The sequence below is a fragment of the Astatotilapia calliptera genome, chromosome 3 (genome assembly GCF_964374335.1).
Source record: "Astatotilapia calliptera chromosome 3, fAstCal68.1, whole genome shotgun sequence".
Lineage (NCBI taxonomy): Eukaryota > Metazoa > Chordata > Actinopteri > Cichliformes > Cichlidae > Astatotilapia > Astatotilapia calliptera.
The window spans coordinates 27,101,636-27,127,989 of NC_137424.1; the positions used below are offsets into that span (position 1 = coordinate 27,101,636).

Here is a 26,354-nt window from a genome sequence, read left to right on the forward strand (position 1 = left end):
GAGTGGGATTTATTACCCTGCCAGGTTTGCCACCACCCTGCTGGCAGCCTGTTGGGCAGATGGTGAAACTGGTGTTTGTCAGGAAATATTTACACCATTTAACTGCACTTAAAACCAAAAACTGAAAGTTCTACATTACTGTTTGTGAAAAGGTAAATAAACAAGATGTGGGCGGTTAAGTAAATGTGCCTGACGACCATTTTTAAAAAAGCATTTCTTTTAACAGACACAGCTTTGTCCAAAAACTGCTATGGTAGAACGGTTTATCACATAGGCCCACATATCACTGAAAGCAGAAGACACATTTTTCGGTCACTCTTATAATTTCTTATACATTTACCAGCAACTTTGTTAGGTATATCCAGTTCATCTACTTATTAACACAAATGCGTAATAAGCCAATCAACTCAATGAATTGAGGGACGCTGATATCAAAAGATCTCCCAAGCAACAGATTGGAAAAAGAAGGGGACTTGAGTGATTTTGAATGTGGCATGTTTGTTCTAACCAGAGTTTTTCAGAAACCACTGACCTACTGGGATTTTCCCACACAACTATCCAAGTTATACAGAGAATGATCAAAAAAATAGAAAATATCCAGTAAGAAGCAATTGTCCGGGAGAAAATGCCTTATTGATGCCAGAGGTCAGAGGAGAATACCCAGATGACTTTGAGTTTATAGGAAAGCAAAACACATTCAAGATATGCAGAAGAGCATCTCACCAAAATTATGCAACAGAGGATAGGAAAGACATTCTCTGGGTTGATGAGTCTCTGTTGCAATAGGGAGGGTCAGAATTTGGGATAAACAACATAAAATGGATTCTGCCTTGTATCAATTTTAATATTTCTGGCAGAGAAATAACAGTTATTAGTTCTAGTATGCAGTTTCTATCATACTTTGCTACTGGTTATGGGGTGGCAACATTTATTATGTGGTGGTCATGGCATAATATGCATGCATAATGTGTATTAAGTATTTTTGCTTCCTCAATTAATAGGTTTTTTTTTTTCTTAAAATGCGCAACCTTTTCTATTAATTCTACTAGGGGGGACTTTGTGGTGCTGTATCAGTACTTTGACTTTTAGAAGTAACAGCAGCCCTGAGTATTTTCAACAGCCAAAATTAGCAACAAGCAGTTAAGTAGTATGTATAGTATCAACTTTGACATAGTAGTGGCACACTACTATGTATTTATACATAGTACTACTTTATATTTCAAGATCATGATAATCTTCCAATTTAGAACTACAAGTTAAATAAAAAATAAATAAATAAAAAGAACTAACACAAATAAAATACACTTCAGCTAAATACTTTTACAATTTATTTTCTCAAACCAAGGAGCCGCAGTCTAAAGACTAAAGAGCTGCAGGTTGCCGACCCCTGCTCTAGGCTAACAGCACTGAATAATAAAATAGCTGCTGGCTAATAAAAACTAGGGGAGCTAGAGAGCCGCACCTGAGTTCAGTGTGCCCTGGCTCAGACCTGGGAGCTAAAGCCATCAGTCATGTCTGTCACCACTTAATAACCCTGTTTGTTATCTTTTGTCTCTCCAAGTTTAACCACAGAGTCCAGCTATAATACTGCATGAGAAATGATGGAAAAAGGATATATAAACATGGCACAAGCTTAAAGTCAGCTAAAGTTAAAGCCAATGGATTTTGGCTGTAGTGCTGTGGTGTAAGTGGTGTGTGAGTAAGACTGGGAGGGAATATGAGCATGTGTTAGCAAATGACAGAAAGGACCCCATGATGAGAGACACAAACTGTTAAGCATGTTTTGATGAAATCTAGCAATTATATTATGAAAATGATCAAGGATGGACCTTACAGATTTTTCCTTATAGTCAACAGTGAACGTGGATCACTGGAAAGTCTTTATTTAAGTTTCTGCACCATACTGGACAGTATATAAACATTTAATGTGCTCTTTCATTTATGTTTTTTCTTCATTTTAGCTACTTTCTACATTGTAGATATGTACTACAGACATCTAATATATGCGGAAAGATATATGGAATTATGTAGCAAAGAAGAAATTGATAAATAACTCTGAATATAATAATGGATTGCATTTATATAGCGCTTTTCGAGACCCTCAAAGCGCTTTACAATTCCACTACTCATTCACTCTCACATTCACACACTGGTGGAGGCAGCTACAGTTGTAGCCACAGCCACCCTGGGGCAGACTGACAGAAGCGAGGCTGCCATATTGCACCATCAGCCCTTCTGCCCAACACCAGTAGGCGGTAGGTGAAGTGTCTTGCCCAAAGACACAACGACCGAGACTATCCAAGCCGGGGCTCGAACCGGCAACCTTCCGGTTACAAGACGAACTGACAACTCTTGAGCCACGATCGCCCCTAAATATGTTTTTTTTCCTTAGTTGACAGCACTACAAACCCTCGGCCCTCTTTCAATGAGCTTCATGACATAGTCAGCTGAAACGGTTTTCACTTCACAGGTGTGCCTTGTCAGGACTCATTTGTGGAATTTTTTGCCTTCTTAATGGGAAGATGGGAACAGTCAGTCAGTCCGGAAAGTTGCTAAACTTGAATGTGTCCCCAAGTGCAGTTGCAAAAACCATCAAGCACTACAACCAAACTGGCTCACACGAGGACCACCAAACGAAAGGAAGACCAAGAGTCACCTCTGCTGCTGAGAAGTTCATCTCAGTCACCAGCCTCAGAAATCACCAGCATCTGAGATTAGAGCCCAGATAAATGCCACACAGAGTTCCAGCAGCAGTTACATCTCTAAATCAACTGTTCAGAGGAGACTGCGCAAAGTAGACCTTCCGTGAAGACCGAGTGTGAATGCATCATGGACGAGAACGGTCTTGGATGATGGAAGCTCTTGTCCTAGGCTAATATCTCAGAGTGCTCTATCTAAAGCAGGGGTCGGCAACCTGTGGCACGCGAAAGGTTAACTGATGGCACGGCCATAGCTGGACTGGCCATCAGGCATACCAGGCTGCTTGCTCGGTGGGTCGATGATTTTTTTATTTATTTTTTTGTAACGGTATAAACAATGAAAGGTGGTGGATTGGCCAGATGCCGGTCGGTGTGTAAAAACAACTCAGTTGTTTGGTGGTGGCTATGGCGTAGCTTCCACAGATTCAGTAACATTAGCAAGTGGTGGAGGCCAGCGGGTGGATGAGAGAAAGGGGAGGCAAGAGGAGAGACTCGAGGCAGCCGCCGCTCCGAGTGTCGGGCGAACTGAACTTCAGGTGAGAAGTTATGACCTGCAGTCTATCTGGGTCAGATATAAACCAAGTTTAGGTGGAGTTTATGGCTTTAATACCTGGTAGGCCGGTCTCTAGTCAAAATGCCCGGTAATGCCAGTTAATGCAACATCAAAGCAGCTGGAATCCATATATGTGCGTGTTCATGGAGCTTGCATTTTCACCAGCTGGAAATCACTACCTGACAAGTTTAACTGTCCAAATACTGTCTTATTGACAGTATTTGGTTCTACATATCTGTGTGAGCAGATTTTCTCTCACATGAGTGTCCTCAGGTAGCCGTCTGAATGCTGGATGCTCGGAGTCCTGTGTCTCTGAGTGGGAGACCAGAGATCACATTAACATGTGTATCCCTCTATTAACAAACATGCCATATTGGCCCAGTTTAGTTTTCTTATCATTGTTGTGAGGAGACCATAAATAGCATTTGCATTTTCTATTGTACAGTTCATTTGCTTTATGGAGTTCTTGTTATGGATAAAAAGTGTCTTTTTTTTTGTTTCAAAATAGCTGATAACGATTTGGGTCAAGGAGTATTTCAGTAATTCATTTTCTTAGACTAGATCTAGCAAACTTATCTACTTCACACAAGGGAAACATAACCCAGCCAAAGGAAACAGCAGAAGTAGTCTATTATAATGGGTGTAGATAGGTCATATCAGTTTGTCCAGTTAAGATATACAGAGCTTCTGGTTTTGTGTTATGTGCCAAGACCAGAGCATTTAGCATCAGTTGATGATCAGACAAGACTATCTGTCATAACTGTACAGGTAAACCTTTTACAGACCTGGTAGACCTTCTCCTGTTTGTCTATTGTAAGTTTCCTCAGGTTTCTACAGGTTTTTCACCTTTTGTGTTTCTGTTTGCCCATCAGGTCAGAGGTTTACTAGAGGGAGACTTGGGAGGAAATGGATCAGGTTAAGGACAGAAATATAATCTCTTACGTCCTTAAAATGAGAAACTCAAAATAAATAAATAAAAATTGTATACTTTCTTGATCCCTGTGGGATTAACCCATTCACTCAGTAAAGCAGTGAGAAGCCACCGAATCTAGCGCCTGAGGAGCAGCGTGTAGGTACTTTGCTCAGGGGTACCTCAGAGTAGCTGTTTAGGAGATTTGAAACCCCGATGTTCCGATCATGGGACCACCACTCTCCTTACCGAGCTATTCCTGCCTCAACTGAGCTATCCCTGCCAAAGACCACAACCTTGGCAAGAGAGAAGCTTAAATCTCAAAGGAAGCAGAAAAAAATGGAGTGATCAGACAGCAAGGTGAAAGCAGTTTTGAGGTTAGCCTCAAGTCCCGTTGCTGTTGTTGTGTAGTAAGGTGAGACCGTTCCATCTCCGGTAGATTACTATATAGCTTTATAGTGTTAAATTATTTCTTTGCTGTAACACTGTCAAAAAAGTGGACACAAACACTGGCTGGTTTCATGTTCATGTGGTAAAAGTTAGTTAAAGAATTTGGTTCTTTAACTAACTTTTAAGAGCATTGCATAGTCTTTGCATCCGTTGTGTTAATCTGCTATTAATGTCCAACAAAGTACAGTGAAATCTATGCCTACTTGTGAATTTTCCAATTTTCTTTCAAATAATCCAGCAGAAAAATCCTGTGGATGACCCAAAAAACAACGATTGATTAATAAATAAATAAATAAAAAACAAAAAACTGAATATTGATGTATTTTGTGTTTTGAACTATTTAGAAGCCCATTATACATTATGCAAGGCTTTACTGGCAAATGATTAATATGGGGCACTAGGGCAAGTGAACATCTCTGTGGACCAGGAGAAGACATTCCTCAACCAGTGGGTGTTCTTCCATTGGCTGGCTAGGGTTAGAGGTAAAATTATGGGCAAGTGATTCCAGCCAACTGTGCCCACAGATTCTGAGACTCTTTACACTCTTAACCATCCAGTGAAGTAGACCTGAAGTACACTTACTGGCAAATTCCTCCCAACACAGCAGATGTCTGCCTCTCCCTAAGCCTGGTTCTACTAGAGCAGGAGTCTCAAACTCGTGGCCCGGGGGCCACTTGCGGTCCACGACACCCCTACTATATTGACGTAAAGAAATATAATGTATTTGGCCCTTGAAGTTACTTACTTAAATTATTTGTCTAGTTTTTTATTAAGAGCAAAAATAGAACATTTAACATTAAAAAATGAATTTTGTAGTGTGTATGTGTGTGCAGATTTGTAGCACAATGGAGTGTTTAAGTCTCTGATAGTCATTCGTTTACTCAAGTAAAAGTGAGTCTTTTAGTGTTTTTCTTTGATTTCCAAGATTTAATGCATGGTAGGCCTTTAAATTTGGATAAATTTGATCCTTCAAGCTAATTACCTCAATGTGTCCTATCCAAAGTGACCTCAGTATACACCCACACACAGATGGAAAAGGAGCAGACTATGTGCATTTGTGTTTGGGTTTAATCACTCAAACTGAAATCCACACTAAAATCCACCCTTCCTCTCCCTTGCCCTGTGACTGACTTAAACAAGGTCATAGAAAACCTGCCGGCATCATGTAAACCATGACAGAAAATTTTGGGTTTTGATTCCGGGCAACAATCAAGCTCCAGACCTACACAAACTTCATTGTCCCACTTTGTCTGCTTGAAATCATCTGCCTGCCATTCCTGTGAGCTGTATCTACAGCATCAGTTCAGCATGACTGAACTTCCAGCTTTAGCGAAAAAGATTTCGTGTCACTGGGAAGCCACAGCCGTGGCAGTTAATGTCACTATAAAAAGCCTCCAGCAGTTCCAGACAGTCAAAGCTAACATCCTGCACTGCTCCTCCCTCCCTTCCCACATCGGCCCAGATGGAGTTGCTCATTTTTGCCATTTCGCAGCTGTCCCAGAGGAAATCTAGCACATACACACAGCAGCATTTAAACAGAATTATTAGATTAGGAGAAACTGGAATGAAAGTGGGATATACAAAATGAGACCCTATAGAAGACAAGGCAAGGTCTGGTTTGTGTCTGGTCCATCTACCAATTATTTCAATTTCAGACACAAAAATAGGAGGCCTGGAGAGCAGAATATCTAAAAAATAAAAGACCTAGTAAGAAGAATATCTGTACGTTGGGTTTAAATCAGTCACACACAAGAAAAGGATGTTAAAACTCTGTTTTGAAACTCACAGGTCCATTTGTTTCACCAAACTTTCCTTTACTGTGTCCTAGCTGTGTCTTAGCTATAAAGATATAGCTAAGAGACACAGAATGGGAAAAGTAATGGAAAAAGTGATTAAAGTCTGATCAAAAGCATGTTTTATGTATTACCTGATCTTTAATAATAATAAAATAAAAATATACCAAACCATGAATTCTCTGTATTTTTAGTTTTCTTTATTTTAAATGCATTAAGGTTACATTTAAAGACCACTTACATTATTATCGTCACCAAATCCTATGAACATTAATCAGTGTGTTATTCCATTTCTCAGAATCTTATGACATGCCTTTCTTGTTGTGATTCTCAGCACAAAGAGCTTTGGCCCCTCCTAATATTTGGAATTAACCCACAAATATGTGGTTCAGATTTTAAATTAATTTTCAAAAACGTTGTAGTGAGTCGTTGAGTAGTGCATGACATGCTTTTGATTTTTATTTGGAGTAGCATAGCTGAATTCAAAATAATTTGACTTCTTTGTTAAAAAAAAAAACTTAAACTTGTATATTGTAGGAAATATATGTAATGTTGTCACATCAATTTGTTGTCCACGCCATAAAATATTTTTCAACTTGAATATTTCAGTCAAAATCTCATGTGTGATTTGAGCTTTCCTCTCGATTCTTGAGCTGTATATTTTCTTATGTAGATTAGCTTCAAATTGGGTCTACAAACTGCAGTGTTAATACATTACATAGCATGTTATATTCAGGCTTCATTTGTTTGCTTATATTGCAATTTTACAGTTAGGAATGTTTATGAAATATGCAATAAAAAATACACACATTACTAAATAATATCACAGAATTAAAGAGTTACGTTAAAGTTAAGGAACTACTTTAAAGTTTGGTTAAAGTTTTATCTACGTTCATGTACTGTATATTTACTACCACAATACCTGCATTCATTTTAAGCTCCCTATTGAATCATATTTAGATCTTAATTTATTAAGCTCCTAACTTTTCTGTATTAATATTTTACTTATTGAGTTGGTTTGTTCTGTCATATTGTATTTATTTTCATAAAGCTACATTTTTAATGTTTTTTGGTGGAAAATAGTAATATCCCTACTTTTGGGGTTTCACACTTCTCTTAGCAGCAGAGTGTTGGTGAATTTTATGCACTATATGACTCAGCACTTGACAATAATGCTCTGTCATTTTATGTGGGTTTCAGCCTTGTGTCTGAGGTACTATGCCTCCTAAATACTTTCACTTTGCAGTAATACTATTTAGAAAGTTGATAGCACAATATCTAGGAATAGCATCCCGTTATAGTACCACACTCAATCTCAGTGAGCTCTTTACACTTATCCATGGCTGCAAGCTGATATGGCTGCACTTCATGCAGAGTTTATTTTCAGAAACTTGTCATTAATTAGAAACTTATCAGAAACTAAAATCCAATTTTATCTGCTTCTTATTAGTATAAAATCTTATTCTCACTTCTCCTATAAATATGCAGTCCATCAAACTATAGCATACCTCTTTTTCTTCTTCTTACCCCAGGCAAACCAAACTGACTAATCAAAATCACATAAAGCACTAACATATATGCATAGGTTATATATGGATATGTTGATACACAGAAAATGTAGTGAATGCACACTTAACTGCACACACAAACACACACACACACACACACACACACACACACACACACACACACACACACAAATACAAACATGCAATCCAATTGTATTGCTTAGGATGAGATTAAGATTGAATTTTAGATGCTACATAGCAACTGTGGAGGTCAGGCCGCCCTAGAGAGCAGCATGCCAAAAGACGAGTGAGTGGGAGGGAGTAAAGGGGAAGGATCTCTATCTCATTGTATCTTAAATCAGATTAGTTCTTATTCACCCCTCTTGGCTGCAACCCAAGTCTACAACTGCAGATTCCCAAATCCTTTCCCTTGTACCATGGCCCTCTACTCATCCTGGCTGTAAATACTAAAACCATTTAACCCTGTGTTGGGAACTCAGTCTTCACCTCTTTGTGTTTCCTTTCTAATCATTTCACGACTCTTATTTTCCCGTTTCTCCCTTACAAATGACCATTATACTATTTGCGACATTTTATCATTTCTAGAGAACAAACAGGACACAGAGATAAAAACTACTGATCATTAATTTTTTCCTGCCATGGCAAATATATACACAACTTGCTAAAGTGGCTTATTTGTAAAGTTTATGCACCTGTAAGACCTTATAAATGTATAAAATAATTTTAATATCACAAAAATAACTTCCAATTTAGACCCACAAAACCTTAATTATGCATGACATATTATAATTGCATCATATTAACAGGCAACCAGTGACGTAGCATAAGAATGCACTAGTAGTCATAATGTACACAAACTTTTAATGAGCAACCAAAACCATATATAGAACAGTTCAATAGTTCCCCTGTCAGTTGTTTCAGCTCATCCGAGGGAACATCAAGGCATTCCTTGGCCAGCTGAGAGATGTAATCTTTCCCAGTGTTCCCTGGGTCTACCGTGTGTGAGGGTCCCTGGGTCGTTGACCCAGTGTTTTGTGTTTTTGGTTCTTTGATTTTGTTATTTCATTATATTCTAGCTTTGCTTTACGGGTCTTAGGATTATTCTTAGTTAAGGTTCTCTGGGTGGGGTTTGGTTAGAGTTTTAGTGTTCTGGTTTTCTGTCTGTGTAATCCTTAGTTGCTGTCTCCCCTGTCTGCTATATCCCTGTGTCCAGTCAGTGTCTGTGTCTGCCCTGGTCCCACGTCTCTGTTCCCTCTGTTGTAGTGACTGCATGTGAGTCTGTGTCTTTTGTTCCATCTCTGTTATGTTTCCTGTTTTACTTTGAAAGTCCATGTCTCATGTTAATTTCGTGTTTTGCTTCCTTTGTCTCGTTAGGCCTGATTTGCCCCAGCTGTGTTTCCCTCCTGTTACCCATTCCCTGATTGCTCCCTCTGTGTATTTAAGCCCTGTGTTTCGCTGTGTCCGTGTCGTGATCTACCATTTATTTTGCTGTGTGTTTTGTCAGTCCGCCGGTGTTAGTTTAGTTTGATTTTTTCCAGTTATGTTATGTTTGAGTTCAGCATTAAAGCTGTTTCGGTTTAAGTTTGTCTCTGGAGTCTGCACCTTGGGTCCTATTCCTGTCTGCACACAGCCGTCACTTAACACCGTGGGGACTCCTATGAGTAGGATATGCACAGAAAACCTTGCCCAGAAGGCACCCAAGAGGTATCCTAGTCAGATGCCCAAACCAACTCAGTTACTTCCTTTTAGTGAGGAGGAGGAGTGACTCTGAGTTCATCCTGAATGACTGAACTTTTCACTCTATCTCTAAGGAACGGCTAGCCTTCGGAGAAAGCTAATTTTTGCTTTTTGTATCCAAAATGTAATTCTTTCTGTTATTGCTCAGAGGTTGTAAATCCATCTGTTTCTTAATGCATGCTCAATCATCTAGGTAAAGAAATCCAAAAAAGTTTGTTCCGTTCATCTAGCAATTTTAGTTTTCCCACTAAAAAACCCTACATCCAGATTAATAGAATCTACTTTTTCATGAATCCATCTCTCAATCACCTGCTCCTCTCTCCCTTGACTCATGACCAACAGACCAGGACAATTAAGTGTAAGTCAGCACCAACCAATGAAGCTGACAGGACCACATTATTCACCAAAAGCAGAGATGAGGCCATCAAAGTGGAAGCTTTTTGACATGGACGAGTCACCCCCCCCCTCGTCACCAGACTCTGTTTCCTCTCCAGAACATGTGTCAGTGGGATTGAGGAGACCCTGAAAGTATTCCTTCCACTGCCCAAATACATGCTCAGTGGAAGTCAGCAGCACATCATACACTGTGTGAGTAAAGCACTACTTTTCACTTCTTAGTTGCTTGGTGGTTTACCAGAATAATTTCAAGGCCAATCAAAAGTCTTGTTCCATAACCTTACCGAGCTCTTCCCACACCCGAGTTTTTGTTTGAGCTATTGCAAGAACTGCACTCCACTTGGCCTGCCAGTGCCTGCCAGCTCCCTCCAGAGTTCTACAGACAATCCGAGCCCCCATACAACCTCTTCTTCAGCTTGATGGCTCCCGTCACCTCCAGCAACCTCTATCTGATTTGAAATGGGACCATGACAGGAGGAGGTGCAGAACATGTTGGAAGTGGGAACCGAATACCTTGCTTACTGGGCCTCTTCCAGATGAAGCCAGTACACCCTCACTATATGTCTGGATGCACCAGGCCTTTCCTTCACCACATGAGCCAACTCACCACTAGGTGATGATCAGTTCACAATTGAGTGCCTGTTTACACTTAGTGTCCAGAATATAGCTTGCAAACCTGCTTTTACAAAATTGATTGTCGACCTGCAACTGTCCTTTTGCCACATGTACTTATGAACACCCTTATGGTTAAATTTGGTGTTTATAATGGACAAACTGTGGTTAGCACATAAGTCCAATAAAAGAACGCCACTTGGGTTTAGGTCCTTCCCAGTCACATCCCTTCCGGACACACTGTTATTACCAATCACCCGTCTTCAAGTCTCCAAGTTTGAGAATACTGTGAATGAAATTGTTTATTTAGTTGGAGTGAGATTGTCACGGCTGGGGCAGCAGTCGTGTGGTGGAGTGAATGTTGCCGACAGCGGCGGAGGTGTGAGTGAGTTTATTTACAGTGCACAATAACAAAAGCGAGGGCAGAACTTAACATAAACCTAAACTGGGGAACACTAATAATAACAAAACACGAAACCATAACTCACAAAGTCACATGCAGGGAAAGACATAAGGAGGTACACAGGGGATGGAGAGCTGCAAATGGAGAGCAGAATGTGGAGCAGAGAGACGCAAAGATGACCCAATGACGCAGAATAACACAGACGAACCATTGGGGAACACAGGTAACCAGACACTATGTATGCACACGCTGAGGAACACAAAATGGCAAACCGGAGGGAGGCACAGCTGATCCTAATTACACAGACGAGGCAGGGAGAGCACAAAACTGAACACAGAGGAGTCATACATGGATATACAAAGTAAAACAGGAAGTATACACTGACGAAACCTAACCGGGAGCATAAACTATAACCAAAGACCTAGAACATCCAACCCCAAATACATATAGACAGAACCCCCCAAACATATAATAATAATAATAATAATAATAATAATAATAATAATAATAATAATAATAATAATAATAATGAACACAAAATGCTGGATCAACGACCCAGGACCATGACAGAGATGTCCTGCTATGGATGTGACTACCCCTAATGACTGTTAAATGGTAAATGGACTGGTTGATTCTGTTCATCTGGACGCAGCGTTTTCAGCAGGAGAAACTTTTCGCCACTCATCCAAGTGACTTCTTCAGTCTCAGCTGACTGCAGGTTTCCCCAATCTTATCAACAGTATATTTTCACAATGACTGAAACAAGCCCACTAAATGAACAATGGGCTGTGAGGTCAGTTCCTCGATCATTAATATGCAAATTATCATGACCACTGGTCAACAACCACTCATCAAACCCCATTGATCAATGGTACTAACTGGAAAGTTGCAGGTTAAATGGACTGGTTCTTATATGTCACTTTTCTACTCTATCTGAACACTCAACACGCTTTACACAACTTGTACATTCACATATTCACACCAAATTGCACAAGCACTTTTTTCTATGCTGTTCCTAAGTGCTTCCCATCTAACATTCCGGTTAGTAGGTGATCTGCTCTACCACCTGAGCTATAGACCAAGCACACAGCTCATGGAAATGGCAGCTGTTTCCACCAATATGACCATGTGCCCTACAACGCCACAAAAACCGCTAATTCAGGGAACACAACAAACTAACAGCAACCAAAATCTCCATCATCCACCTGAGTTGTCAGATGTAATAGGAGTGCACATGTATCTCAAAACAATGTTCATAATGGATGGTGTCTGAGAAAGGCTTCAGATGGCCTCCAAGTCAGTAAAAGCGTCCACATCATCATGGTAAATGGGTTGTAACCCAAGATCTGTCAACTTTAACCTAAGGACAGTGCAATGAAGCCAAAAGGTCCCAGCTAATGAGGACCAAAAGCTTTGTACTGAAATCCTGCAGTTGAATATCTAGGAACATGGCAGGTGAAGAATTTGGATTACCTTAAAAAGATCCCAACAGGCTGCAAATCAGCTCAGCAAACTTAAGAGTATTGAACCCCTCGTTCTTGTCTACACTGTATCAATTCAGTGTGACTGAAGGGGCATAATAAGACTTTCATTACTTCCAAAACATCTCCTTCTACATGATGATAATAGATCTTTGTGCAAGTGCCCATTATGCAAACATCATCTAAAGGCCTCTTAGGGAGAGAGAAAGGACAGTTTTCAACATTGCAAAAATACTGATGAAAATAGCTAGAGTATGCCTGAAGGCATAAAGTCATTAACACTCGAATGCCATTTTAACAGGCTTGTGCTGAGGGTGATCCTCTTACCTTTTTGGGGCATCTAGGACTTCACCAGTAAAGTCCTTCACCAGTTCCTCATAATCCATGTGAAAGACGCTGGAGAAAGTGTTCTGCAAAAAGAATGAAAGACAGTTTACTTCTCTGAGATGTCAAAAACATGACTAATTTGGATGGTGGAGTTTGGTGAGGTGTAGGGGATAACAAGAGGTAGAAGTTGCTATTAGAAGCAAGATTATAAAAAAAACATTCAGAATTTTGTGTGGTTTAATATAAACATAAACATTTCTATGACTTGCTGCAGGTCTACTGTGTGTTTTCTGGCTATATTGATTTCCTCTTGCCCTTCAGTTAAGCTACTAAAGCAAAACCCAGCATCCAGATGCCTCAAGTTAAACAGAGGTACTGTGCACAGCGCCTAAAACAGATTTCCTAGCATGAAAAAGGGATGTTGATCTATTACCTATGAAGCCTTGCCAGAATGAGAGTTTATTTTGACATTCCAGTCCTCTTTTCTCCTTTCCCCCCTTATAGGGACTTGTTTCTCTCAATCTGCACTCCCAACCCTTCACAAAGGATACTTTTTTTTCTATTTTAAAAAGGTTGGGACAGGATGTTAAAGACGAATGATCTTTCTTCATTTGGAAAGATTGCCCCCATTATTGTACATACTTACACATAGTTTTGCTCTTGGGTAACTGATCTTTTTAGGTGAGTGTAATAAAGCTGTTTTAAACATAAATAGGACCAAACGATGTTATGACATTTATTGGGGTCTTTGGCAAGTGGAATAGTTTATAACAGGATGACACATGATAGTGGAATGTTTTCCTGCATGTGGGAACACTGGAATAAATTAGGTTTGTCTTATATTCATTCGAAGCATCATCATGTGAAGGAAAGACGAAGAAATAGTTAACTACAGCAGATTATAGATTAAACAGATTAAACATACAAGTCATTAAAGAAATCATAGTGGTGGTTTATGTTGATATAAAAAGCCCTATTTTGTTGTTCAGATAGGAAAATAATAAGACGGTCGGAAATGGGAAAATCAGAAAATGATAAAAAGAAAGTCTAAAACATTGGCTGGTTTCTACGCACACAAATTCACTCACGCTAATGGCGTAATATGTTTTTAGGAAACAATTTCAGATTTATTTCTACTGGGGAGAGCTAAACTATACAGAACAACAACATAGTTATGGTGGTGTGCCAAATGTCAAACCCTATCACATTCACGCACCAAGCCAAACATCCACATCTCCACACTATGAACATCTACTGTGCACATATTTACATGCAAAATGCTAAACACCATACAAGTGCATGCATTCGAGAGCCCATATATTAGATATGGGCGCTCACATACAAGCAGACTCTCTCTCTCTCACACACACACACACACACACACACACACACACGCACACACACACACACACACACACACAATATATAGTATATATTTACTGCAGTAAAATGAAGTGAGCTAATGCAGGCTCACATCTTAAAAAGTTCCATGTTATTGTTGGTACAGTCAGTGTTTAAGAACAGCACTTTCATTTAGTAGACTTCCTACAGGAAAGCTCCTTTCCTAGACAAAATGTTATGTTAAAATCCAAAGACTTGTGTGTCCTGCTTGAAAAAGTACAGATATCTAACACTGACACGTGTATACAGAGGGCTGTCTTGTAGATAAGGTTAGAAGAAGTCTCTTCTCAGAGTAAATGTTTAGTAAGAAAGGAAAGAGGTAAGAGAGAAAGGGGGATTGGTATAAAAGAAAGGGAGACAGCTAGTCTGACAACTTGTGAGGTCAGGAGAGGGACAAAGACACACACACATGCCCAGAATCTATACGCAAACTTAAGCAGTGGTTTGTAAAAAGGAGTCACTTTACCCAAAAACATCGAGAGCACCTGAGAGAATTGCGGGTGAAGTGGTTTTGACATATTAATCACTTTGAGATACTCTTTAACCCTTGAAATTCAGTTAATCATTGTAAGGTTATAAAGCCATTTCCACACTATCTGAAGTCCATCTTGATGCACGCTCAATCATCCAGCTAAGTAAATCTCCAAAAGTTGATTCTGTTCATTTGGACGTAGCGTTTTGTGGGAGAAACGTTTCGTCACTCATCCAGGTGACTTCTTCAATCTCAGCTGACTGCAGGTTTCCCCAAATCTTATAAACAGTACATTTGCATAATAATAATAATGGATTGCATTTCTATAGCGCTTTTCGAGACCCTCAAAGCGCTTTACAATCCCACTATTCATTCACTCTCACATTCACACACTGGTGGAGGCAGCTACAGTTGTAGCCACAGGTGCCCTGGGGCAGACTGACAGTAAGAGGTAGATGAAGTGTCTTGCCCAAGGACACAACGACCGAGACTGTCCAAGCTGGGACTTGAACCGGCAACCTTCCGATTACAAGACGAACTGCTAACTCTTGAACCACGATCACCACAATGACTGAAAACAGCCCACTGAAGGAACAGTGGGCTGGGAGGTCAGTTCCTTAATCTTAATTATGCAAATTCTCATGACCATTGATCAACAACCACTGATCAAAGCCCACTGATCAATGGCCATGAGTACCATTCACAGAGAGTTGGGTAATGGCTGCAATCACAGTCCTGTAGTCTGTAGTCTGAAGTCCATCATTTTACACTGTGAAAGATTATTCACAGATAGTTGCCAGTCTTTCAAGGCATCAACATCCCAGCAAAGTCACCCCAAAGTCAGTTGATGACTGCAAAAAAACCCCCCAAAAAAACCAAAAGCCGCACCTCAGACTCTACAGGCCTCAGTTACAATGTTAAAATTTGTGACAGTAGAATTATAAAAACACTGAACAAGAATGGCTTGTTTGGAAGGGCTGCAAGGAGAAACCCTCTGCTTTTCAACCTTCAACATGACTGTAGTCTCACCACAGTGAGACCCAAATGACCACAAACTTCAACGAACTGAAGCAATGTTATAGAGAAGATTGGACCAAAATCCCTCCCCACTGATGTGAAAGTTTTACAGAAAATTATTATTTCAAGTTAGCTCAGATTACTGCTGCTAAAAATAGTTCTACAAGCTAGTGAATCTTAGGTTAGTTTTTCACTGCTTTTGTAGCAGAAATCCAGAACCTGGTAAGTAAAAGATTATATTTTTATTATCTTCTGGCCTTTAAATTGCAAGAGGACATACTGCATGAGGTCTCAAACAAAGTGAGGGTTTGGGACCTATTGGGTAATCTCTCCCTCTGTGCAAAGTAATTTTATTATACTCCTCATAGTGAAGTCCAAGGTAGACATAGCTTTACACTATTTTCCATACAATGGTTATTCTGAAATCGTTATGACAGCTGCTTTCTTTGTCTGGATAACATTCAGAACAAGCAATCATCTTAATTGGGCTAACTGGGTTACAATAAATACCAGACAAAGTAAAGCACCAGTGTTTTGTAACCTAATGCAAACCATTTCAACATTCCTAAGCCAGTTAAATCAGGCCTAAACACAATCATTAAACAGTGAACTGACTGTGCAGTTGATGCTTTACAAAACCAATATGTAGAAAAACTCAACATTCAGTACAGTTACCCACTAGCCAGATGGAAAGAAATATAAAACTGATCTGTTGATGTTGGGACTGGCAATGAGATTGGAATTGCACTGCTTAGCCAAGTGCAGTGATGTAGGTAAGTGAAGATAAATGAATGCTGAAATCTATTTCCTGAAAAATATCTCTAATGAGAAATATAAGACATTGTACATGCTCGGATCGTTCCTGAAAAATAAACCCAACCCAGCAGTCCACCCAACACATCTGGTGCTCCGTCATCCACTTCACTATATATAAAAGTATATACATATCACAGATATCAACAAGACAATATATTCTGACATTATGGTGACAGGTCATAAGAAGAGCACATGAGAGTATCCATCATGTTGTGGCTGTTTAAAGGTTGCATTGGTGCTGCCTTGACTTGAGTGATTTAAAGTATTAATGGTTTCAGCTTTATCCAGATTTAGGCATGCACATAATGTTTACACATTAGTACATACTGTTAAAAAGCTGTTATATTACTAAGTATGGGTTCATTTTACACATAAATGAAAAAAATATAGCAATTAATTAAATATTAAATAAAATAACTAGATATTATAATAGTTAGAATGTTGTGCCTAAATGTGGTTTATATTATTTTATATTATTTTTTAGCCTGCAGCTGCTAATATGTATTTTTATAGAGTGAACATATCATAGATTACTACCAGGTATATTTAATGATGGAAAAGCTATTCTGATGAGCCTTACGTCTGCTGGACAACGTTAAGCCCCAAAAGATTATTTTTTCAACAACAAAATTAGATCTTTTTATTTTCTCCTCTCTGAATCACCCTGAATCACAGCTTTCCTACCAAAGAATTCCTCCTTGTGGTCCCTGTAGTAACATCTCTTTCTGGCATCATCTTTGTTGTTGTCCACTCACTCACTGCATCAACCTACAGTGGTACTAGGGGGAAAAAGTGGTTGGAACATGTGCAACATGACCAAAATTAGTGCAACCACGTGCAATGAACTTGATTCCTTATTTCAAAGGAAACAAAGCTTTGCTTTGAAGACAGAGAACCAGGTCTCTGAGCACTTCCAGTCAGTTGCTGTCTTCATAGCAACTTTGGTGCATAAATCTGTGAATGTTCTCAGTCATCCAGGTCATCGTAGTCAAAGGAGTTTGCAAAGAAAAGCGTCTGGACTTCTTTAAGTTGCTTGAAGACGTTTCACCTCTCATCCGAGAAGCTTCTTCAGTTCTAAGGTCAAATGGTGGAGAGTCCCAGATATAAACCTAGTGGGAGTTTCCCCCCACAGAGGGACAAAAGGACCCCCGATGATCCTCTAATCGCCTGAGCCAAGGTGGGAAACTGGGCGTGGGTCCCAATCAGCCAGAGTTTCGGGTGCGTTCATTGTGAAACCTGGCCCCACCTTATCATGCGAATTCCTGAGGTCAGATGGCCCAGGATGTGAGTGGGCGCCTTAACGCCTTAGAACTGAAGAAGCTTCTCGGATGAGAGGTGAAACGTCTTCAAGCAACTTAAAGAAGTCCAGACGCTTTTCTTTGCAAGCTCCTTTGACTTTGGTGCATAAAGATGGTAGAAAGGAGGAGTCAGTCTGGAATCAATTTCTGATTCAGTCCTGTCAAGTAACTAATTATATGGTGATGAACTGTGATTGCAAATCTGCTGCTGTTTTCCGGAGGAAGAAATTAGTGGCACAGTCTACAGTCTGGACATGAACATTTTATTTATATTTTATTGCACTCAAAGATAAGAGTGCAATGATAAAGTTGAAAACTGTATCCAGGCAGAAATATCTGCATTATGCTGATAAAAAAACCTCGGCTCTTTGCAAGCACTTCCACACACCTCATGCTAACGCTAAGCTAGCCAAGAACCCAGAGTGATAGAGCTGAGTGAATGCCAACCACAGCCCAGTAGCCAGACCTGGACTTTCAACAGGTAACAAAAAATAGTCATTAGCAGTCAGGCTGGAGCCTCTGTTTCTACCTGTTCTTGTTTGTAACATAGAATCATTGTGGTGATCACTTTAAAGTCTCTTTGTGCTGTTTTTTATTTTTGCTTTGTGCTGTTGGCTTCGTGTTCATACATAAATACTAAGAGAAAGACTATTTGTGTGTCCTCATTAGCATAGAGATTTTTGTTGGTGCCTAGAACTGTAGCCTACAGGTATATAATGTTAGATGGTAATTATGAGACAACTGAATCAAAGTGATATCGTAATGGATTTTGAATTTTTATCAATTTTCCATCCTTAGGTAAAACTCCCTTTCTTACCTCAGGTTAAGAGCACTTCTTTTCTGCAATTGTTTTTAAATTTACTAGAGTAAGGTGATATTAGATCTGCTCTTTAGGAATGCACCTGGTCAGCACATAAAGAAGCTGGATAATGTCTATTCAATTCTATACAATTCACTTTTATTTACACAGTGCCAAATCACAACAACAGTCGCTTCAAGGCGCTTTATATTGTAAGTTAAAGACCCAACAATAATATATACAGAGAAATACCCAACAGTCATATGACCCCCTATGAGCAAGCACTTTGGCGACAGTGGGAAGGAAAAACTCCCTTTTAATAGGAACCTCCAGCAGAACCAGGCTAAGGGAGGGGCGGCCATCTGCTGGTTGGAGTGAGAGAAGGAATAAAATAAAAGACGGAATAAAAGACATGCTGTCGAAGAGAGCCAGAGATTAATAAGAACTATAATTGTGCTTTATGTTTTATTACTGACTGTCAAAATCATGTACATCATTGTTATGCTGCGGCTAAGCTGTCATCTCTGCTTCCAGACTTGCCTATTAGTTATTTTTGTAAATACATCTCTTTTTGGGAATGGTCATTCTTATCTGTGTGTTTATATGTGTACAAAAGCGAAAACAGTACTACCTACACTCTCACAATACAGAACTGAATTAGGAGAAAACACTTTTAAATACGCTACCTCTTTTTCCTGGAATAATAAACAGAAGGATCTGAAATTTTCAATCAGAACAGTTCTCTTGGTCAGTGTGACTGCTTTTAATGTTGCTCTTGTAATGATCTGACTTCCAGTCAGATCATTAACCAGGGGTTAATCATACAGGTTTTCACTGCTCTGTTTTTCCATGACCAGTGGAGGTCACTGGCCGTCAGCCCCTAATCTTTGGATGTTTGTGTGAATCTGCTGATAGTAAAACAAAAATTTCAGTTTGTGTGCACCCACACATTGTGATTTGAGGTCCTTGTACCTTTTGAGATGCAGAAATTCTGGAACCATGGAACCCGGGCTAGTCAAGTGACCAATTGCAAGATATAGAAAAGCTAAGAAACAATTCAAAGTTTGGTAAAATACATCTAATCAACCTTTTTTGAATTAAGCCAAAATAATCTAATCTAATCCAGAACAACAGACAGCTCCAACTCCAAATCCACAGTATTGAAGTTCTTCTGTCCTCCTGGGCAGCTCCAACTCTGGGTTTTGGTGTGTGTGGTGGTTTTTGCTCGTCCTTGCTCGCTCTCTGTCTCGCACTCCGTCACTCTCTCTTTGGTTCTCTGTTTAATTGTCTCCGGAGGTTCTGCCTTGCTGTGCCCTGTGTCCACTTTTATTGGACACACCTGGCAGCAGGCCTCTGGTCTCAGGTCACTCACCTTTCTCCCAGCATTCTTAAGGCTGTGGAAATTCTCCAGTTGATGCCATTTTGTCGTGTTATCACCTGTAATGTATTGACAGGCCACCATTTGACCATCGTGAATATTCCTCATTTACCTGTTTAACATCTACCAAGGCCCTGTTTCAGTGGGAGCTGACGGCCCGACGTACGTTTAACTTCCCGAAGGACAAGTTCTCCTTTGCCCTGGTCCTCACAGAACCCAACATCCAGGGCAAGTTCATCGTGGCAGGGGAACCCCAAAATCAGGTCCTACACCTGATCCTGATCCTTTCCCTTGTCAACATCATCATAACAAAAATGCATCCCTAGGCCTGCTTTTCCTTTTGTTTGACTTCCAAGGAGCAAAAATTACAGTGTGGGTGATTGTGAGCTGTTGACTGTAGTAAGTTGGCATCAGAGGAGTCAAGGCACTGGCTCGAGGGTACAGAAAAACTATTCAATGTCTGGACCTAGCATACATCCAAGCAGTCAAGCATCTCAATTCTTGTTAGGCCAGGTGGGCATTGCTCTGTACCCATTTAAATTTCAAAATAACTTACCGCCAATGTTCACAAAATGTAAAGCCAGATGCTCGATATTCCCCCAAGGACACCTCTTCCAAGCCAGAAACTATCCTTTCACCAACGTCTGTGGTGGGAACTCTTACTTGGGAAACTGAGTGCCAAATAAGAAGTGATTAGCTCTCCAAACTACATCCTGGAAATGGACCACCTGGCCACCCTATTCTGCTTGCAAGAAGGAGAACACCACCTCTATCGCTGCCATCATCAATGTAGAATCACACAGGCGGCTCTCCTCTGTACGTACAAAAAAAAAATGCCTGGACGATTAGCACCGGCTTGCTGCTCATGTCTACCGTCCTGGTCAGAAGATGGGTAACCACAGTCAATTATGTGCTTAGTCCAGAAAACAATCTTGGAGTTTTGTAGGCCCCTTTGAAGTTAATTCATAGATTAATCCTGTGACTGTCCATTTAAAACTTCCTAGACACATAAAGATCCACACCTTTTTCCATGTGTCTTAGCTAAAGGCAGTGCTCTCTTTTCAAACACCGGTAACGCATTGACAGGTCACCATTCATCCTTCGTAAATATTCCTGTGACTAAAGCTTCTGTGACTTCTTGTATAGACAATCCCACTGTGCCTGCCCAGTCACTGGAACCCCTGTAGTTTAATACTGTGTGTTTTGCTCAGCTGCCAGCCTGCCTGCTTCCTCATGCTCATTGCTCCAAGTTTTCTTGTGTTATCTTTGGATTATCTTCCAGCCCTAGGGTCTCATTCTGTGCTGCGCATTGGCAGGGACGATGGTGGCAATGTGATTACCACATATATTCGACTGATATATATACTAATATATCTATTAAAACCTTTAATTCTACATTAAAAATACAGACATAAAGATGAATGTCATGCACCAAAGGCCATTTTCTACTCATCAGAACCCTGTGCCATCTTAGTTAAGTAGCATAGTCATGTAATATTAACTCTAATTTTTAAAAATAACTATTACTCATAAAAGCATAGCTACAAATTAACAAGTTACACTGATGTAGTGATTTTTGATATTACAGTATAGGTCACTGCTTGCATATGTACTGTGACATCAATGCATCTCTTTAGAGTTGCACTGGAGGTGCATTCAGCTTGCTCCTCACTTTCTAACAATAGGTGTCATTGCTCAAAAAAAAAAACAAATTACCACTTGACTGCTGGACAGAAATAAAAGTTGAAAAAGGAAACAAACTAACAAAAAAATATCAAAACTTCTAATTTTCTCCAAAGTTTGCACCACTATGATTAAAAAAATGAATTTAAAAAATTATTCCACTGCCTATTTTTTCTTGCTTAAGAATATTTTACATGTTTTGCCTTACTAAAAACTGAATGGTCTTGTTCAAGACAGAGGAATGGGAACACTAACAAACCACTGTTTAATGCAGTGTTTCATTCAGCAGTGGAATATTTCCCTGGAGCACCTGCTTTGTAAAAGTTTCTTCCATCTCCCAAAATATCTCTTGTTCAAAGGTTGATCTGCCACATTCCCCACTGTACTAATGTTAACATAAAGCACCTTACATAAGGCCTATATAAGCTACCTGAAGTGTCTGTCAGTAGTGTTAGCTTTGAAAATTTCTGACCATAAAAGGAACTCCATGATAGTTTTAAAAAAGGTGATAAAAATAGCATGTAGGGTGTAACATGATGTTTTGGAAGCAATACCACACCTCTAATCTTCTCAATGAATTACTGCTCTTGGATAGGTCAAGCAAAAGGACAGAGGGCCTGTTCAAATAGACACAATATGAAAAGAGAGTATCCATTGCACTTCTTGAGGACAACTTGCCTGAAAACATACACAAACAAGAAAAATAAACAAGAAGCACTCAGCGAGTGCAAACCTCCACCAAGGCTGCTCACAGCAGCTTTTACTTTTGTTTTATTTTTTAATATGTATCTTTAAAAGTTTGTAGTGCAGTAAAATAGCACGTTTTGGGGTCAACTTCAAAGAAAGGCAGATGTCAGATATTTGGTCAAAGTTGACATGATACTTATAATGTGATATTTAAAATCGCCATATATCTGTATCATTTCCTAAATGTTACCAATACAAACAAAGGCATTTTAAGCATAGTTCTAAATGTAATATATTTTATGAAAGGTTTAACTTATTTGACCTTGAAGGAGGGGTCAGAGGTCAAATGTGACATGATATTTGAAATCCTTAATTATTTATTTATATCTTTATGGTACTTTCTATATGTTGACAATACACACCACAGTTGTAAGAATCATAGTTTGTAAGTTTTAGGGCTCTTTGTTAATTTTTGACCAATAAACGATTTAGCTGACCTTAAAGACCTTGGGTGCTGCAAGGCCAGTTTTAATGAATTGCTATAATGAACACACTGTAGAACCATACAAAGTTTTACCCAAACTCATCCAAAACTTTTAGAGCGATTCTGTTTACAGACAGAACGATGATTTGCATGCACGCATTACTAAAAACATGTTGGTGGAGGTAAAATAACCACAAAGATGATGACTAGAGCCTAAAACTACATATAAAATAAATTTTAAAGGTGCTAAACAAGAATTAGCATTTTCTTTGAGGTTGACAGTGATAATTTGTGACATGGATAGACACAATATGTTAAGGTTGCTAACTGCAACCCTTTTTTCATTTGTGTAAACCAGCCAAGTAAATATCCAAAAAGTAAATATGCATGGTGCCCCTAAAGGTGTGCCAATAATCCCCTTAGAAATAGTGTCAAAGCTTGACTTAGCAACACTTCAGGTAATCAGGCATTTGTTACACCAGGTGGATATCTTTTTATGAAGAAAAGGTAAGGGAATAAGGTGAAAAAATAAAACAGTCACCACACTACAAAGTAGTGCACAGACAAAATCCTGAAGAAAGGCACCAATCTGTCTAAAGATCACAAAAAAATGTAAAGCAACTAATAATCCCAGGTCATGGAAGGTAATAAGAGATATTTCTAACACGAGAATGATCACAAGGAGCCAAAAAAAAAAGACAATGGAGAATGCAATGCAACAGATTTCCATTTGAAAGCTTGACACTGTGAGTCTTTAAAACAAGGAAGTCAAAATAGCCAATTTTGAAATCTAACTATTTTGAAACAGCTATTTAGTACCAGATATATCTTTAAAAAGATATAAAATATATAAAATATGATTTGTCCTTCTTAAAATCTACTCTGACACGCTGCTTGCTGGAATTAACAATTAAAATAGAATTAGCGCTTTGCCATATCATACCATTCACAGTAATTACGGGCATAATGTTGGGCAACGATAAGAAAATGAAATATCGTGATAGAATGTGGGTAAAACGCACATGCACAATGCCTTTGTTTTCATACGCACATGGCAGAAAAAGCATGTTGGCGACGCAGAATGAGAAGGGCGAAAGCGGATTGTTGAATGAAACAGATGAACCAGAACTGGTTTGTAAAAATGCTGCAGCTTCAGTGGTGTGGAACTGGGTTAGCTTTCGTCCGTCAGATACACAACAAAGCACTATTTTTGGTAGAGCATGCCAGCGGGCCGTCATTATTACCGTGTTGTTTGGAAAATACGGCACACTTAAAATCAATCCTTTGATTTTTCTGAAAATCGACAGTGTTATAAAAGTTATAATCCCGTGTGCCTCATGTATGAACTCTGGTTGTGTTTACTGACCTTGAAACGATTTTATGTACACGGCGCTCGAAAATCTGTCAAATGTTTCAGTACGACTTTGCTAAGCTTCAACATAATATTACCGTGTTGTGTGTATAACCCCTTTTTAAGATTTGTGGATATTATACATGGTTATGCTGAGGATATGTCGGCCAATTTCCACTGGAAATGCCTTTTGGTTAAACTGTCAGCAAGGAATTTTCATTTGCACTGTTAAATTTTATATAACTTTAATGCACTTAGAAAACAGCTGCTTGTTTAAGTGGTTTTTTTGCACTAATAAAGTTGTGGAGTTGTAAAGTATTTTGTCTAGTGTCAATTATATTGTCAGTTATATCGTTATCGCAAATTTTCAAATGTATATCGTGATAAATAATTTTGGTCATATCGCCCTGCTCAAAATCACACTTTGCTGTTTTATAACCTTAACTTGTTTTGTCATCTACAGTTAGAGACAAAGCACAACTGAAAATGTTTTAAATATTTTAAGGAATATAGCAAACAACAAGGTAAGTTTACAATGTGTTTGTACTTGATAGTAAAGCTTATTATTTATTTAATATCTCACTATACTGTAAGTGTATTCTTCCTCCAAATCGCTTCACTGCACTTTCCTGTTTGGTGCATTTGTCATTTTTTAATTTTGACTTTATTCTCTGGAGGCTGTGTACTGTAGTTTAATGTTTGCACAGATTGGCACTAAGAAATGTTCACTTTGTCTTTCTTTGTGCCACTGAATTATTCATGAAATTTTTCCTGCCTTATCAGATTGTATTTTCTCTCTGACAGTAAATATGGGACATGTACTAAATTGTTTTCTAATTACCATGAAACACACTTTTTATTGCACTAAGTTTATATCATAAGAAGGCATTCTGCAGCATCAGTTCAATGTATGTCTATTTTAACTACACATAAAACCAGAAAGAAGTTTTACATGCTGATAAATCTATCATTAAACACTACGCCACTTTATGTGGGAGTTTTGCTCTCTCTTCTTTTTTGAAATCTCTGTGATCTAGTAACTGACACTAGAAAGATTCAAATCACTCAAACCAATAGCTCAAGTTCTAAAGTCTAACTACAATAGGATTTTTAAAACGAATTTAAAAAATCCAATATTCCAATATATCATCTGATATTTCTTCTTTGTCAGACACGCACAGCCAATATATTTGCCAGAATCTATCACACACAAAATGTCCAGTTATAATAAAAAATGCAACCAGCTAAAATAATTTACACATATTATATATGACCTGTCTACAAGATATCAATCATGTCTTGTAATGAAACACATGAACTCTTTGAGGTGCTGCTTTTTTGTAACCTCACTTTAAATGATATCAAATCAAAATCTTCCTGCCCTGAGCTCTTAATGCGCTGCATTCAAACAACCACTATCGTACAGATCGAACATCCATTTAGCCAGTAAATCGTATCACCTCAGTTTGCATTCTTTGAAAATAGATTTTGCACACCAAGTACAGAAACATTAGCATGTTGCGAGCATGTGTGTTAGTGTGTGTGTGCTGACCATTGAGTCCTCGTCAGCGATGAAGACGGTACAAGCCTGGGCCTGCATGAAGGACAGGATGGTTCCTGCAATCTTTCTCAGTAAAACCTCCAGACACTGCTGCTCCTCAAAGATCAGACTGGCCAGGTCCAGCAACACCTACAAACACATACACACACATAAACATCATTTATGGATCTGAGCGTGACTGTATGTTCACGCTAACCTTCAGAAAAGCACATTCGCACACACCTGATTGCGTCTGTTTTCCAGCTGCGACGTCTCATACAGCTGTGCGTTGTGTAGTACGATGCCTGAAAACGCCAAATAAGCTGAGAAGTCCTGTTGGAAAGAAACAGAGCAACATCTGAGTACCAGAAAGAGAGGAAAAATAAAGGGAAAAATGTACGCAAAAAGATAAATTAGCAAATTAGAGAGCAACGAGAGGATGGCATGAGCAGGGAAATATGGAGAAAGAAGGATTTTATTAAAGGATGGCTTCTTAAAATCTGATCCGCAGTTATATTTTAACAGATATAAGTCATAT

General features: G+C 39.1%; 1 protein-coding gene across 2 annotated transcripts in view; it reads right to left on the reverse strand.

The window, feature by feature from the left end:
- The window catches only part of pde5ab (phosphodiesterase 5A, cGMP-specific, b), a 68,011-nt gene that overhangs the window by 29,842 nt on the left and 11,815 nt on the right, over positions 1 to 26,354 (reverse strand). For both annotated transcript variants that reach the window (XM_026158134.2, XM_026158145.2), the window contains exons 6-8: positions 26,060 to 26,149; positions 25,829 to 25,966; positions 12,891 to 12,973 (exon numbers count right to left, since the gene is read on the reverse strand). In XM_026158134.2, the coding sequence (XP_026013919.1) occupies positions 12,891 to 12,973; positions 25,829 to 25,966; positions 26,060 to 26,149 (311 nt within the window). The remainder of the gene's footprint in view (positions 1 to 12,890; positions 12,974 to 25,828; positions 25,967 to 26,059; positions 26,150 to 26,354) is intronic.